Genomic DNA, 16,116 nt, shown 5'->3' with positions numbered 1-16,116 from the left:
CAACTGTTACAAACTGTGGGCTTCTACTTTTTGAATGATTAGAATTTCTTTTAATTTAATTTAATTAAAGGAACAAATATATAGCTTTCATCAAACAAAGGCAAATACAATGCTTAATTTTTAATTTGTGGTTATTTTAGTGTATTTTACTTGCATGTCTAGATATATGAACAAATCAATTCAATAATGCATGTAAATGTTTTTACAATTAAAGCCAATTATATCTGTTGTTCCTTGTTAAGATATACTCATCATTAAAGAAAATCATAGACATTTTATTTTTCATGTTTATGGCAGATTTGATCATGTTTCCCTAATTTTCTCCACAAATTACTGATATCTGAAATTAACGTGAGGGCTTTGTTAAGTGAGGAGGAGGAGGGTGCCAGTTGCCCATCACTTATTTAGCATAATAGATTACTAGTAGGGTGTGGAAGGTTATAAGTAAGCTGATGTAGGCTTTAGCAAAGTACTTAAGGTTTGTTGTATTTCCTGATTTCAGTAGATCATGAATGACTTGATGTGAATACACGAAGGTATGAAATGCTGTTTGGACATAGGCAAGGCTGGGTGGATATATATACTAACTTAAAATTGTGTTTTAAAAAAAGAAAAAACAAAGTTATTAGACAACACGTTTAAGAATACTAAAGAGGTAAGGTGGAACCATCTGAACGCCGAGATATGAGTTTTCAGATTTCCGTGAGTCCGTGAAAGCATCAGGCAGGAAGTTCCAGTTACTTTCGCTGCTGAAAGGAAAACCTGAAGCTGTCTGGACCACCATGGACGCCAGGCTACTTCAACCCGGCATTATGACACTTTTAATTCATTTTTACCTACATTTCTGAACAAACATGTCTGGGTACAAGGGACAGGAATGGATAGAGTTTTGTACAGACCGGTGCATTTGTTGCTTTCGTGTAGTCGTAAGTTAACGAAGTACGCTGGTCGACTTAATGTAGTTTGTCTACTCGGGTTAAAACCTCTCCAGGTGCCCTTAATCAGGAGGAGCCATTTAAGGTATGTTTGATGTTTTCACAAATAAAGAGAAAGAGCTTAAATGTGAGCTAGCTTAGCTTGGTTTTTCCCTTCTTCTTCAGTGACGAAACATGCCTAGAAATTTACATGTCACAGTGGGAGAAAGTATGATTCATCACCGTTATTAAAAAACAAACATTGAATCATTTTTAACATCCGAACAAGAACGCATTCAGCCCATTTAAGTGAAAGAAATAGTTGTGGTTAATTTTTCTTCATTAAACCAATTTTAGCAAAAATATGATATCTAAATTTTGAATGTTTAATGTAAAGGACATGCAATACACTTCCGCTTTTCTTTGCGAGGGTCAGATTAACTGTATATATCAGAATTTCGATATTGAAGAAAAAATCGTGAGGGATCAAATATTTTGATTCAGTAACAAAAATTGAAATAAATGTCGCTAAATTAAAAAATGAAGTGGAACGAAACCTAATAATCTCAATATAACCATAAGAATTTACATTACAACTAAACATATAGTATTATTATTAGTTTTTCGGAAATAAAATTGAACTACAACCAACAAAGAACTTCTTTACAACTTGCAAAAAAAAGCAAAACAAAACGAATTTCCATTTTTAAATATAAATGAGTGAGGCATCAAATAATTTGATTTAATAGCAATAAAAATACTAAAAAATTGCGAAATGAACAGGATGAAATCATTAATTACGCAACGAAAATTTAAAAAAATAAAAAAATATTGCCATACCAATTCCTTACATCTAAACAATTGCCATTATTATAATTGTTATTTTATTAGCATTGTTATTATTATCATTTATTCATTTATTTTAGAAATAACTTTGAAATATGACCGATACAATACTTATTTACAAGTTGTAAAAACTGTGTCAGAATTGCAATTTCATAAATGTTAAAAATAAATAAATAAATAAATAACAATAACGTGTCATCAAATGCTTAAAATTTCGCGAAATAAAAGAATGGAATCATCAATTAAGCAACGGAAACAAAAAAAATCGCCATACCAATTTAATCTACGACTTTCAAAACTAATACTTGAAGAATTAAAAAATACATTTCGAAGACTTTGAAAGTTGTTTTAAACTCCCCAGACCACGTTAATATTTACGTGAAGTTTTTATAAATGTGTGTTTTAGCCTCTGGTCATGGCGATTCTTTTCCCGAGCGGTCACGTGATCCGAGGGTTTTGCACCGACGTCAGAGCTGGTGCCGACTAATGATCCTCACCGTCCTGCTGCCTTTGAAACTCCGCGTCATACCTATAACAGACATCTCTCCCACGGCCCTCGCCGCTATTTTTAAGCCTGCGCGTTCTGACATCCTAAATAATCGATATTAGATATGTAAATTTCATTGGGAATGCTCATGGACACGTACGGCTCCTGATAATGATTCTTAGCGCGCATTAACACACATTACATGGCTATCGTTAATGCAGCAAACATGTCTCGTCGCTAGGATAACAAGTGGTGGTGTTCTGTTGAGTGGAAGTTTTCAGGTGAGTTGGTTTAAAGGTAACAGCTGGTTTTCGAAATGAGCATTATACGACGTGTGTGGTACTCGTCAGTAAGTGTATGGTGGCCTGATAGTAGCCAGTGGCATTTTAATCTGCTTTATGCTATCGCTTCAGCACCTTAATCTGGTTTATGCTATCAATGTTTCACTGGGTTCGTTCTCAACAAGAATATACTTAGAAATAAGTTAGCTTGTGTTTGGCAAAGTAGCTTGTGTTGTTGCATATTGCTGCTTTCTTTCCTGTCTGTGTCAATACCTGTTCACACATTGTAAACAGGAAATAGTTTGCCGTGTGCTTTGGCTGATTGTATCAAAATGACTAGATTATATACACCTGTGATGGAATTTGCTTTCTCATTTTTGGACACCTGTCTGTTTAAATGAAGGTAAGTGATAATAACGCTCTTCCATAGGTGGAGCTTTCTCTTTCTAGAACTAAGAGACAACCTGCCTGGAAATGTGAAGTGCAGAACATGAAAGAAAGCCCTGACTCCATGCTGTGTTTGTTGTTTATATCTCCACATCAGCCACGCTGACTGGCTACATAGATCTTTGTTTAGTTATCGTCCACAGAGCTCCATTGTTGTCCCGGTGTCTGTGTGTAGTGTGCAGTTAAAAGTCCATTCATGAGGCTGAGTGCATCATCAGCACGCTCTAACTTTCATGTATGGAGTTCCCCAGAGAGGGCAAGTGCATTGTGGGCCTTTAGCTGCATTACTGCATCCATTTGCATACTTGGTATTGTTATACATTTCTAATTATCCATTTTTAGCTTAATGCCTGTGAGGAGAAATACAGCCTACAAGCCTCTTGAATCAGTAAGTGGAGAAGTGCACATGCCTAAATGGATCATACATGAGTGAACAGCAGTTAGTGAGGGTGTGTACAGCACTGTCGTTAAAAGCAGGATAAAGAAGGGCTGTGATTAGGCTTACTGAGCTGGTGGCACAGACATTTCTGTGTCTACAAAGAAGTGTGGGTGTTTCTTATACCACACTAAAACTAAAATATAATATCCCACTTTTATTTTTCTCTTTTATAACACCATCAGCACAAGAGTTAAGATATATTCGCCTAAGCTCAAAGTTTGATGTTGCATAACCATGTATGAGGCAGATATCATCTAAAGCAGAAGTAGTGTTTTATCTAATGCACTGACACTGTATGAGTGTATCTGTAAAGTTTTTGTTTGAAACAGGTATGACATTCTCTCTCAGTCATGTTGTCTTAGAAGTCAGTGAGACCTTTAAATTTGTTTTTATTTGTGTGATTCACACCCAACATTAACGTCACAAACATTATTACACAAGAGTGTAATAAGAGCTTATTTATCAGTTATACTTGTTAGGCAACTTGTTTCATAATCTTTTTTTTTTTTTTTAAGTAAACACAAGATACTTGGGCCCTACATAAAGGATAAGCATTCGGTGTAGAGATCCCCTCAATTATGCCTGTAATATTGGCTCCAACAAGTCAACCATGCAGACCAGTGGGCAACAAGAAGCCAGCCCTTCCTCAGGGTTGTCAAGTGGGCACCCTCCTCCGTTGGTGTTTCATTCAGTTAGTCTCATGGCATCTCCAGAGACGGTTATCTCCAGTGTCCCATAGCCATCACTGCCCACCATGCTAACATGCAGATGTTCTTACTTTATCTTACTTTTTCTACGACATCTTCAACAGACCCAGGCTCCGTACATGCAAACTCCAGTGACAACACTGAGGCTACTTACCTCCATAGAAATGAAATGAAATGAAATAAACTATTCATCAACTGGCTGGCAAATCACTTTAAAAACTAGATCTTGAGAGATAAGATAAAGCTAAAAGTGAGTACTGGTATGTTTGGTGCCCTATTGTGGCTCTGAAATGTCCCACCTGATGCAGGTGTCTTTTGCGTAATGATATAGACGTTGCTACTGTGGTCTAACTGTCTGTTCAGTGTTTTCTGTTATCATGTCAGTATCATTACACTCAGTAAAAGCCTGTCCTCACCCAGCTTCTGGCACACCTTAGGGCAACAGGTCCAGCTACCTCTGTGACCTTATGCGTCGCTGACTCTGATGCAGAGTTTAAAGTATGCATGTCTTTGTGCTAGGTGTGGCGGTGAGCTCATGGAGAAGACATCAGACAGAGCAGCGCTGGAGGAGAGAAAAGGCCTGGTGGAGGTAGGAAGCTGCCTTCTTTGCAAACGAGAGGAAAGACTGTAAATTGCACTTGTTCTAGAAGATCAACTGTTTCTGCTGCTGTTAGTTGCCCAGATCTATCTACAAATTAGCCACCAAGAGCTTATTTTTGTTAATGACATGTTTTGATGAGTCATAGCAGGAGGAGAACAGGTGGAACCAATACTATGAACAATAGCTTGTGTGTTCCAGTAAACCATGCAAATGAATCAGCATGAAAATAGTAGGTACTGCTACTCTAAATGGAATGCACTTATTATCATAGTAGCAATAATATCTATACTCTTCATACTAAGTGAGGTGTTGTGATGCACCAGTCCACTTCTTTAAGCTCTAATAGTGATCTGATACTTGTACTTAGGGTATCTGCTGATACCAATCTGAAGGTAAATGAACCTATAGTTTTTAGGGATGATATTGGTATTGTCAGATATGGAAATTCTGCCAATATTTACAACTGACTCTAAAAATCTGACTGTATCAGTTGTACATTTTTGCCGTAAAAGCAAATAAGTTAGTGGAGATGACGATGGAGCATAAGTCTAATATGATGTATGTCTAATATGTATTACTCTGGGAATCCTGTTTAAAGCAGGATCATGTTTCCCCAACTTTGTAAAACAGTTTAAATCAATAGAAATGAAGTTATCCAAGTCTTCCCCATGGTCTGTGTACTATTTGAAATAGCATTACTAACCCTCTGCTGCCACAGTGAACCCTTCTTTAGCTGCACTGTCTTTGCACAGCAGCTCAAACTGTGACTCCTGTGGCTCATTGGTCTCTGTAAAAGCCACTGCATTGAGTGTTAACGCCCTAAGCTAGTATCTTTGATTATCACTTACCTTCATTTTCTAGTCATCTGACCTCTCAAAGCACTTTTGCACCACACTTAACCATTAACTCCACATTCATAAACTGTTGACAGGAAGCTATGGAGAGAGGCCATATTAACTAATCCCATTCATGTGCATCCATTCACATTTCCACCCCACTCACTCAACAGTGGGAGCAAATATGGGTTAAGTGTCTTGCCCAAGGACGTAGCTACATGTGACTGTAGAAACTGGGGATCAAACCCATGACCATCAGGTCATGAGGAAATGGACTTTACCTACTGAGTTACAGTTGCCCCAGTAACTCAACAACTCTACCATGCAAAAGCACATCTGATCCCCAAAGCTGAGTTTGTTTGACCAGTGTGAGTGCTCGATACTGGGCTCAAGCACAATGTGCAGCGTCTACATGACATATAATAAAAAAACACTAATTTCAAACTGTTGTGTAGTGTCAGAGGGCTGATTCTGACAAAAACGACTCAAAAGAAGCCCCAAAGTGAGTAGAATTACTGTCGTGTTGTCTGTGCTGATTCTGAGACTGCACTTCTTAGAAACTATCCGGGTCACATGTCGGCATGATGACTTCTCCATGTTAAGGCCTGGTTGGGCTTGGAGCAGTGTGGGTGAAGGCAAGCAGGGGATTGAGGAGGAGGAACAATTAGGCTTCAACATGTGACTGGGCCCTGATGGAAGTGCGCCCTTAGTCTGAATATGTATGAGAGTGCAATGCTAAATCTTTGTAGAGTTCATTTAAGAAAACATTGAGAGCAGAATGTCCAGTTCCACCACAGTGGCTGATAAAAGTAAAAAAAAACAGTATTTAGTTCTAAATATTTTATTAACTCTGGCTTTGCTAAGGTAAACATGGTCTCCATCACTGTGTATGTTTTGTTTGAACCCCAGGATGGTTGCGTGTTGAGAGGTGCAGAGGGTGGAGAAGTTGATCCTCAGACCCCAAGGAAGAGCAGCTCCACCCGCTCATCCCGCAAGAGTTTCCGCCTGGACTACCGGCTAGAGGTAAAACCTGACCTCCATACAACACCACTTCCTCTGGCTCCACCTTAACCTAGCTAACACCTTGTTTACATAAATTCCTTCCCCCAACATGTCATCCTTCTTCTTTGCTTATCATGTTTCTGTATTTCCTGTGATCACAGGAGGAAGTGACAAAGTCCTGTCGAGACAAGCATGGCCGCTGGATGAACCCCTGGCCCACATGGCGGTTCCCGTCCTATGCCACCCTGCTCAGGTTCCTGTTGTTGGATAAAAATCACAGCAATGTGCCATCCAGTAAAGAGGTGAGTGGCAGCTATTACACAAAGACAGTCTAGTGTTACTGAGAACAGTGTTTCACTTTGTTTTTAGATGACAACTGAGTGTAAAAGTCATGCTAGCATATCCTTTAAATCTGTTTTCAGCAAAGTGATTACTGTTCGAGCAGAGCAAATTTGATCAACTGAAACTCTTACTTAAGGTTTTCACCCACCATTTTTTTCCTAAGAGGAAGACTAGACTAAGATTAGCTTAAAATCGTGCTTTGGCGATTAAAAACTCAGACGAACCTTAAGTTAAGTTAGAGACTAAAACGAGACTAATTTAGGTGCTGGACTGTTGAACCTGTAAAACCATGACATTTCTCCACCTTGATTATAAGGAACAGTGCTGTGAAAGTATTTTCTCCCTTACTGATTTCCTACATTTTTGTATATTTGCCACACTGAAATGTTTCAGATCATCAAACAAATTTAAATATTAGTCAAAGATAACCTGAGTAAATACAAAATGCAGTAACTAAAGGATGATTTTTACACCCCCCCCAAAACCTACCTGGTCCTATGTGTCAAGAAGTAATTCCCCCTAAACTTAATAACTGGTTGTGCTACTCTTGATGACAACAAGTGCAAGCAGGCATTTGTGATAACTGCCAGTGACTGTTTCGCATCACTGTGGAGGAATTTTGGCCCACTCTTCTTTGCAAAATTGTTTAAATTCAGCCACATTGGAGGGATTTCAAGCATGACCAGTCTGCTCAAGGTCATGCAACCGCATCTCAATCAGACTGAAGTCCAGGCTTTGTCTAGGCCACTTCAAAACCTTTTTTTCTTAAGTCATTCAGCAGTGGACTTGCATGTGTTCTGTTTTATTGTCCTGCTGCATAACTCAAGTGCACTTTAGGTTGAGGCCATGAACTGATGGCTGAACATTCTCCTTAAGGATTTTCTGGTAGGCACCAGAATTCAAGGTTCCATCATTTACAGCAAGTCATCCAGGTCCCGAAGCAGCAAAGCAGCCTCAGACCATTGCACTGCCAACACCATGTCTGACTGTTGGGATGATGTTCTTTTTATCAAATGCTGTCTTTAGTTTTACGCAGATGTAACGGGGCATCATCTTCCAAAAAACTTTTTCTCGTCAGTCCACAAAATATTTTGGAGATCATCAAGATCTTTTTGCTAAATGTGAGTCAAGCCTTTGAGTTCTTTTTGGTCAGCAGTGGTTTCTCTCCCATGGATGCCATTTTTGCCCAGTCTCATTCTTATTGTTGAGTCGTGAACACTGACCATAACTGAGTCCAGTGAGGCCTGCAGGTCTTTAGATGTTCTGGGTTCTTTTGGGACTTCCTGGATGAGTCGTTAATGCGCTCTTGGAATAATTTTGGTCAGCCAGCTACTCCTGGGAAGGTTACCCACTGTTCTAAGTTTTCTCCTTTTGTGAATAATGGCTCTCACTGTGATTTGCTGGAGTTCTTGTCTTTCCAGGACTTTGTTTATGATTTGGTCTTGAATTTCTTCAAACAGCAGTAGGACGTGTTGCTTTTTGAGATCTTTTAGTTTACTTTGCTTTGTTAGACAGTTTCCATTTAACCCTTGGTCCCTACTATGTCTGTTTTGAGGACATTCATCATTTTTATCATCGTTTTTTTGAGTCAATAGTCACATTTTTATAGATTGAGGCATCAAATTTAGCCAAAGTTATTATTTTTCTTCATAACAAAAAAAAAAAAAAAGGAAAACCGTGTCACCCATAGAATGCCCATGACGCGAAATAGCTACATCCAGCCTTGTTTGTCCGAAATCGAACACATAGACTTCCATTAAAAACACGTTTTTTGACTGTGTGTCTAGGGCACCAAAAGAACTTGTAGCATTTCTTTTTTTGCAGTCAGTAGATCACCAGGGATTTAAATTTCACTATTAAACAGTGATCAAGCGGATAGTGCAGCGCACCATTTTAACCCTTTCAGCAGCGCAGACATTGTTTTCCTTCCATACGCTCAGAGTGTTCAGAGCGCTATTTCACCCACTAAAAATCATCAGAATTAAATGAACCGATTCATGCCACTAGATATGGATGTCTGAGAGAGGGCTACATGTGTAAGGAAAAGTTTGTGGGCTCCTACGTGTGTGATCGGGTGTGAATCTGCATGTATGTTTACAAGCGGACATGCCGTAAGTGAAGTGTCTACATTAGGATATGTTACCTGTGGATTCTGCAGCCTGGGACTAAGAAAGAGGGACATTTGGACAATTTCAACTTTGCCCTCACTTCATAGCAAGTGGATTTACAAGCATGAGGATGCACGGGTCCTTTCGATCAATAGGTAAGAATATATCATATCTCAAAGATGCAGTACATTTATATCTGTACGTTATTGGCATACTTGTGGTCACATTTTGGTTAGAGGTGGAAATGCGCGTGTTCATGGTTTATATCCTACATATATCCAATGATTCTTTATGCCTATACATAAAATAAACCTAACATGAACAAATGCATTCACTCGCATTAGATTTGGTAGAGGAGGAGGCTTGAGAAAAGGAGGGTAAAACTGGCGTGTTTTACGCACGGATGGACTCATCTGTTTAGCATGGACGAATCCAAGTCATAGGCATAATGTACAATAAGTGGCATAAAAAGGGTGTAACATTGAATTTTATTTTAATTTTTATTTTCAGTAGTCAGGGTTGAAGTTGTTGAAGAGATCTGAAGCAGTGAAAGTTTAAAAAAAAGTTGAAAAATTAGTATTCTGCATGTCTGTTTTTGGACAGACAAGGGTGGATGTAGCTAAAATATGGCATTCAGCACTACAGAAAAAAATTCAACACATCAAAATCAATTTTTCTATTCATCATTGGCATGACCCAGACTCTATTTATTGAAAAAATATTTTTTTCTAAATCATTTTATATGGGAATTGTGGTGTTTTTGTGTTTTTTACCATAAAAATAGCAGTGACGTGGTGTACAATAACTGGTATAAAAAGGGTGTAACACTGAATTTTTAATTTTTTTTTTTTTGTGGTCAGGGTTGAAGTTGTTGAAGAGATTTAAAGCAGTGGAAGTAAAAAAAAAAGTTTAAAAAATGATTATTTAAGTAGCACCTTTCTGAACGTCCGTTTTCAGGACAAACAAGGACAGATGTAGATAAAAATTACAAGGGACTGAGGGTTGAGGGATTTCTTGATTCAGCTGGTCTGGTAGTTATCTAGTGTGGCTAGTGATACTGAACTCAACTTTCCAAAATTCATGATTTAACAATGGGGGCAAACACTTTCTCATGTAGGGCCAGGGAGGTTAAGATGGCTTTTCCCTTAATAAATGAAATCATCATTTTTTACATTTATTGATTTTACAATTTGCTGAATGAAAAATAAACATGACTAAAAGTATGTCAAAAATGTAAGGACTGTTAATTGACTAAAAGTAGATTTATCTATCCAGGTTAAACATGACTAAAACTAAATATATAAACCTGTAGACTAAGAGTAAATTCAGAAAAGCTGCCAGAATGAACACTGTTAGAGCTACACAGTTTTCCCACCTCTCTTGGTAGGAACGTTGTTCTTTGTCAGCTCTCGTGTTTTAGCTTCAAGTGCTAACCCTGCTGAGCTCAGTAGAAGCTTATCATGCCACACAGCTGTAGAAAAAGGTTTAACCCTTCACTGGACAGACTTTGGTTCTTGTATAAATTCTGTACTTTGATGATGGAGATGAAACATGCAGTATATTCATACAGACTCTGTTGTAAGTGTTTTTTTTTTGTTTTTTTTTAACCATTAATGCTTGCTGTTTTCTTCCATCATACTCATCTGTTTTTCCTCCCTTTGCCTTCCCTTCCTTTGTTTTTCTCCTCTAGGCTCTGGACAATGAGCTTCCAGTGACTGAACCGTACTTTATCCAAAATCCAGATCTGTCTGAGTCTGGTCCCGGTCTGAGGGTCACCTGGTTGGGTCATGCCACAGTTCTGGTTGAAATGGATGGGCTTAATATTCTGACAGACCCCATTTTCAGTCAGAGGGCCTCGCCATTTCAGTTTATGGGGCCCAAAAGGTACAGAGGGCCCCCCTGCACTGTGGAACAGGTACGTACTAGTTTTTAATATCCCTTACTAACATTATTGTCATTCAAATCTTCATCTTATTGTATTTGACTCAGTCCTTGTTTCTTTTTCTGCTGTAACACTTTCTAGCTGCCAAGGATCGATGCTGTGGTCATCAGTCATTCTCACTACGACCATTTGGATGTTGGGTCTGTTTCCAGCCTTAATGAACGCTTTGGAGGGGAGCTACGCTGGTACGTTATAAATGTGCAGTCAACACTGATACAAGATGATCCAGTGACAACACTGGATTTATGCCTGCTAGATCTTCTGGTTTTTAGAGCTTATATTCGTGTTTGTGTTCCCAGGTTCGTGCCCCTGGGTCTGATGGACTGGCTGGTGAAGATGGGCTGTGAGAACGTGATGGAGCTGGACTGGTGGGAGGAGAATTGTGTTCCAGGTCATGATGACATTACATTCGTTTGCACACCCTCGCAGCACTGGAGCAAACGCACAGCGCTGGATGATAACAAGGTCAGTATTTATAAACCTCAGAAAGTATAATAGAATATAACACATTTCATGAAGGACTGATTTCCAGAAAAATCAAGTCAACATGAGTTTTGAATTATTTTACTTCATAGCTCATTTAGTTCACATTTGCATAACTCTGTCAACTCTCTCTGTGGTCTCCTTTTCCTCTTCAGTCTTTATGGGGAAGCTGGTCTGTTTTAGGTCCTGATCATCGGTTCTTCTTTGCTGGTGATACCGGCTACTGCTCCTCCTTCCAGGAGATTGGACGGCGTTTTGGACCGTTTGACCTCGCAGCAATCCCCATTGGAGCCTACCAGCCCAGGTTCTCTACACTACACAAACACTCAGGGTCCATTTGAATAGTCTTTTTTGTTACGAAGGTTCCTAACTATGTGACATAGCTAGGAGGTATTTAAATGCCAGACTTGATAAGAGCTGTTTAAATCCTCTAAAAGATGAATAAGGGCTAAAAAAAAGGTCTGTGTGGCTGAGAAAAATGTGACTTTGTTCTTTATTTTTTCAGGGACATGATGCAGGGCCAGCATGTAGATCCAGAGGAGGCCGTTCAGATTCATCAAGACCTTCAAGCCAAACAGTCGGTGGCCATTCACTGGGGAACCTTCGCTCTTGCCTATGAGGTGTGAAAATATTGACTTACATTATCCATTTTTAATGTGACATTTCTACTGAGAAACAGCCAAAATGTTTTAGGAGGAATTTTGGGTAAGAGTCCGTCAGACATGACAGAATTTGCCCTCTCTTCCTTTCAAAAGTGCTAAATTAATCTTTCAGATTACTCTCTTTATCTTCAACTTTCTTGCAGACACCTGAAAGTTTTGGGCTTAAGCTGACAGGTACTTGAAAGTATCCATAATTCCCTCCACTTTCACTGAAATCCCAGATCCATCTGAAGAGCAAGATCCCCAAAACATGATGCTAAATCTCCATGCTTTACCATGGGTTTGGTGTTCTCTCTCTCATATTCTTGATATGTCCAGGTAGGAGGTGGAATGGCAAGATTCAAGTCTTTTCTTATGATGAAAAAACCCTCCAAATCTGTCTAAAGTTTGCAAAAACATCAAGTCTCCCAAGAGCATCTTTTTAAACGTTATTTGACATAAAACAAAACACTGCACATCACCAAAAGAAAACCACACTTACAGTAAAGCATGGTGAGGGAAACATCAATTATTGGTGCTCTTTTTCTTCAGCTGAAAGGGGGGTTTTAGTTAAAGTGGAGTAGATTATGAACAGTTTCAAATAAAAGCCAAAATTTGCAAAAAAATAAAAACCACCTTAATCTGTAAGAAACCTGAAGACAAAGAGGAACTCAATGACATAAAACAGGCATCCATGTCTGCAAAAGCATGGCTTCAGCAGAAGAAAACAGTGGCTTTTGCAAGGAGGAGTTTGTAAATCTTGTCATTTTGAGATCGGTTATATTGACTGAATTTTCTTACTAATCCCTCCTAATAGGTTTTTGTTTGTTTTTCATCAGGTATATGCATGTTCATGGTCACATTAAACATGGAAAGGTCTGAAATGATACTTTTTTGCTTTCTTCTGGTACAATTTTAAATGTGGAATTTGAAGTGGGTTGTGTAGACTTTTACAGGCACTGTGGCTGAAGTGGGACAGGCCATGAAAAACCCACTTCTCAGTATTTCCCATTAATTATTGTATTAGGACCCACAAACTAACCTTTTTTCTGTGCTCACAGTCAGCCAATGTTTAAACTTAAGATGTGACAGTCTGTTCAGATCAAAGTCATTCTAATAAAACATCTAGACGTGAGAAATGTACCTCTGAACAGTGACATCCTACATGAGATAAGCTGATGTTATCATTAACCATTAACATCAACTGCGCATACACTGAATGAAAATGCTCACAATTTCGTTGTACTTGTGTACAATGACAATAAAGATGCTGTTTCTGATTATCACTTAGGGATGTATGATATTGGATTTTTACTGATATTTACGCAATTTTTTTTTTGCCGACATCAATACCGATATTCAAATATGTTTTTCAGACCTAAACCTAAAATCCTTTGAACACATGTGAAGGTTTGAGTATGAACAAAGAAACACATTTTAGTCCTTAAAACACACTTTAAAGTTTAAAGAATGAGGATAAATACAGAAGAAGACCTCAATTGACATAGGTCCGTTGGTCTAGCCTACAACTCCACTAATCTATAAGTATATATGGCCAAAATTTACAGTCAATATATGCAGATATTCACAGTCAAAATTTTAGCAGAAATTTTGGTATCTGCCAGTACCAATATCAAGCTGATAAAATCATGCATCCCTATTATTACTATTACTGTTTTGAGTAAGGCAAGCGCAGGATACTGTCATTTACTTTTTTGTAGCCTAGACTTTTATTTTTAATACAAAATAAGACCAAAAATAGAGGCCATAAAGGTCCAAACATCATGTTAGCATGCTTATATATGAAAGAAAAAAAGTGATAAACATGTAAACAAGAGAGTAAAGTCACTCACTTTGTAAAACAAAAAAGAGCAACAACAGAAATAAAAAAAATATGCAGTGAGCTAGAATGAAACACAGGAATGGTAAAAGTGTACAAAATCACATATAGCTGTCAACAGCTAATTTTAAGAGATGTGTTGAGCAGGTTAATGATTTAAAATGTCGATTGAAAAACATTGTCTGGTTAAAAATCTTTCCAAGATTTGATCTGAATGAAGAAGAAAGGGACTAATATACATGCAGCAACCTTGGAGGCAAAAATAAAGACCTCTGTTTTATCTGAAGGAAATGATCCTTCATCATAGCAGACAGACAGTGGAGCAGTTTATTTACCTTATGTGTTTCATAGGTTTAAAAGAAATTCACAGCTGAATATCATCAGCATTAAAATGAAATGATATTCCCTGAAGTCTGCTTATGTGAAGATGATCTAATGGCAGCATGCATAGAGTAAAACAGGGCCCAGGACAGAAACATGAGGCACAGATTTCTTCCTGCATGGGAACCCTGGAATCAGTGCACTCTAACCATGTTGTTACACAGCTGTAAGGTAAAATGCAGCTCTGTGGTGGAAACAAAACAACCTGAGTGTTACATGGCTAAAGTGCTCTGACTCTCTGTTATGTTCCAGTAACACAGTTTCACAAAGGAGTCATTGTTAGGCATCATGTCTTTTTCTGCAGCTAACACAGTTTCATACAGCCTCTGGCTCGCTGCCACACTCAGAAAGTGAGAGATGAGCTAACAAAAGCCCTAAAAAGAGCTAAAAGCAGCCTGTTTATAGCCCTCACGTTTGCTCGTCCTCCATGCAGTATTACCTGGAGCCGCCAGTGCGTCTCAGAGAGGCTCTGGAGCAGAAAGGACTGAAGCCAGAATCCTTCTTCACTCTGCATCACGGGGAGTCTCGCCTTATTTCTGCACAGACCGGCAACGTCTTTGAATGATCCCAAATGTGGTTTATTTTGTACACGTGGACGCTGATCAGTGATTGATAAGCAGAAATATGTGAGAAGGTGAAGCTCAAATACTCCACTGTTCTGTTTACATACTGAATGTTTGACCTGCTGTTGTCAATAAGCAATACCACCTACAGTCTGCTATAAAGACAGATTTATATTGGCTCACAAGAACAAGAGGGGAGGCAAGTATGCAGTTTAAAAAATAAAGATGTAAAAGTGAAAGAGTTTTAATAAAATTTTAAGACTGAAGTAATAAAAGCACAGCAGATTACAGATGATCCTTTTATAAGCCCAAAGATGACAGTGTAACATAATTCACATCTGCAGGTTTTATTCACAGCTAACATGAATTTTGGTGCCCATGAATGTCAGTCATTTTTCTTCTGCTTCACAAAACTCCATTGCTGAAAATCAATAGCTATGAATGTGAGTAGAGTTCTGTATGTGTGTAACAGTGAGTTCAACCCTGAAGCTGGACCGGAGGATTACAGGCGACACGATCGGTGTGAGCTGAAATGTAGAAGAGAAAATGAACTATTAGAGAGTTATTTAGGAGAGTGATTTTCAAAGATTGGTGCTAGCTAAAGCCACAAGAGAAGTTTGTACTTTCTGAATGTACCATCCCAAACTTAATCTCTCTGCACAGTAAGGCTATTAGAAACCACAGCTGCAGCTGAGCTGGCTTCAGCTTCATGACATGTAAATATTGTGCTGTTTCTGTAACTTCAACATAAAGATACATTTTCTCTCCATGATCATCCGTGTGGTTTTTCCCTTTAGACAACACATTAAAAAAATAATTCACTTAAACTGTTTAAGTGATTTAAGTTTTTTTAAAAGCCCTAGAGTCTTAACAGAAGCATAATTTAGATTTTTTTTTTCTCAACCCTGAAATCTTACAGTCTAACAGGTTTTACACTTCCTTAACCTTTAAATAAAGAATTGCATTTCACATGTTTTTTTCATCAACTTTGACATCCAAAAAATCTTAAACTAATATGTCGGGTGCATTGCACAAGTGCATCTATTATGAGCGTTTCCATTGCGGTACTAATCTAACAGCACTGTTTTCCTTTTGTCTTGACATTATAAACATTATACATCCAGTCTTTAACTGTTCTGACTCTGCAGTATCTTATTTATTGGCCTTGTAAACTATATCCTTAAACCCTCTTAGATGTTGCTGTCAACATAAAGCTTATAAAATAAGCATGCTTTTTGAGATTAGAAGGAGTAAAA

The 16,116-nt window shown here is 38.3% G+C and overlaps 1 protein-coding gene across 3 annotated transcripts; it reads left to right on the top strand.

The window, feature by feature from the left end:
• Window positions 1-742: 742 nt before the first annotated feature.
• napepld (N-acyl phosphatidylethanolamine phospholipase D) lies at window positions 743-15,632 on the top strand. Of its 3 annotated transcripts, none has more exons than XM_041780703.1 (10): window positions 743-1,020; window positions 4,641-4,710; window positions 6,468-6,581; window positions 6,722-6,862; window positions 10,701-10,925; window positions 11,034-11,137; window positions 11,252-11,417; window positions 11,591-11,739; window positions 11,941-12,055; window positions 14,731-15,632. In XM_041780703.1, exons 1-10 carry the CDS (start codon window positions 878-880, stop codon window positions 14,860-14,862), a joined length of 1,359 nt encoding a protein of 452 aa, XP_041636637.1. In that variant the 5' UTR covers window positions 743-877; the 3' UTR covers window positions 14,863-15,632. The 3 variants fall into 3 exon arrangements, with proteins under 3 accessions (XP_041636637.1, XP_041636638.1, XP_041636639.1); XM_041780704.1 differs by lacking the exon at window positions 14,731-15,632 and adding an exon at window positions 12,241-13,372; XM_041780705.1 differs by lacking the exon at window positions 743-1,020 and adding an exon at window positions 2,255-2,528.
• The last annotated feature ends 484 nt before the right edge of the window (window positions 15,633-16,116 follow it).

Source organism: Cheilinus undulatus, linkage group 23, assembly GCF_018320785.1.
Source record: "Cheilinus undulatus linkage group 23, ASM1832078v1, whole genome shotgun sequence".
Classification (NCBI taxonomy): Eukaryota; Metazoa; Chordata; class Actinopteri; order Labriformes; family Labridae; genus Cheilinus; species Cheilinus undulatus.
This window is presented reverse-complemented; position numbering and strand designations above follow the sequence as displayed.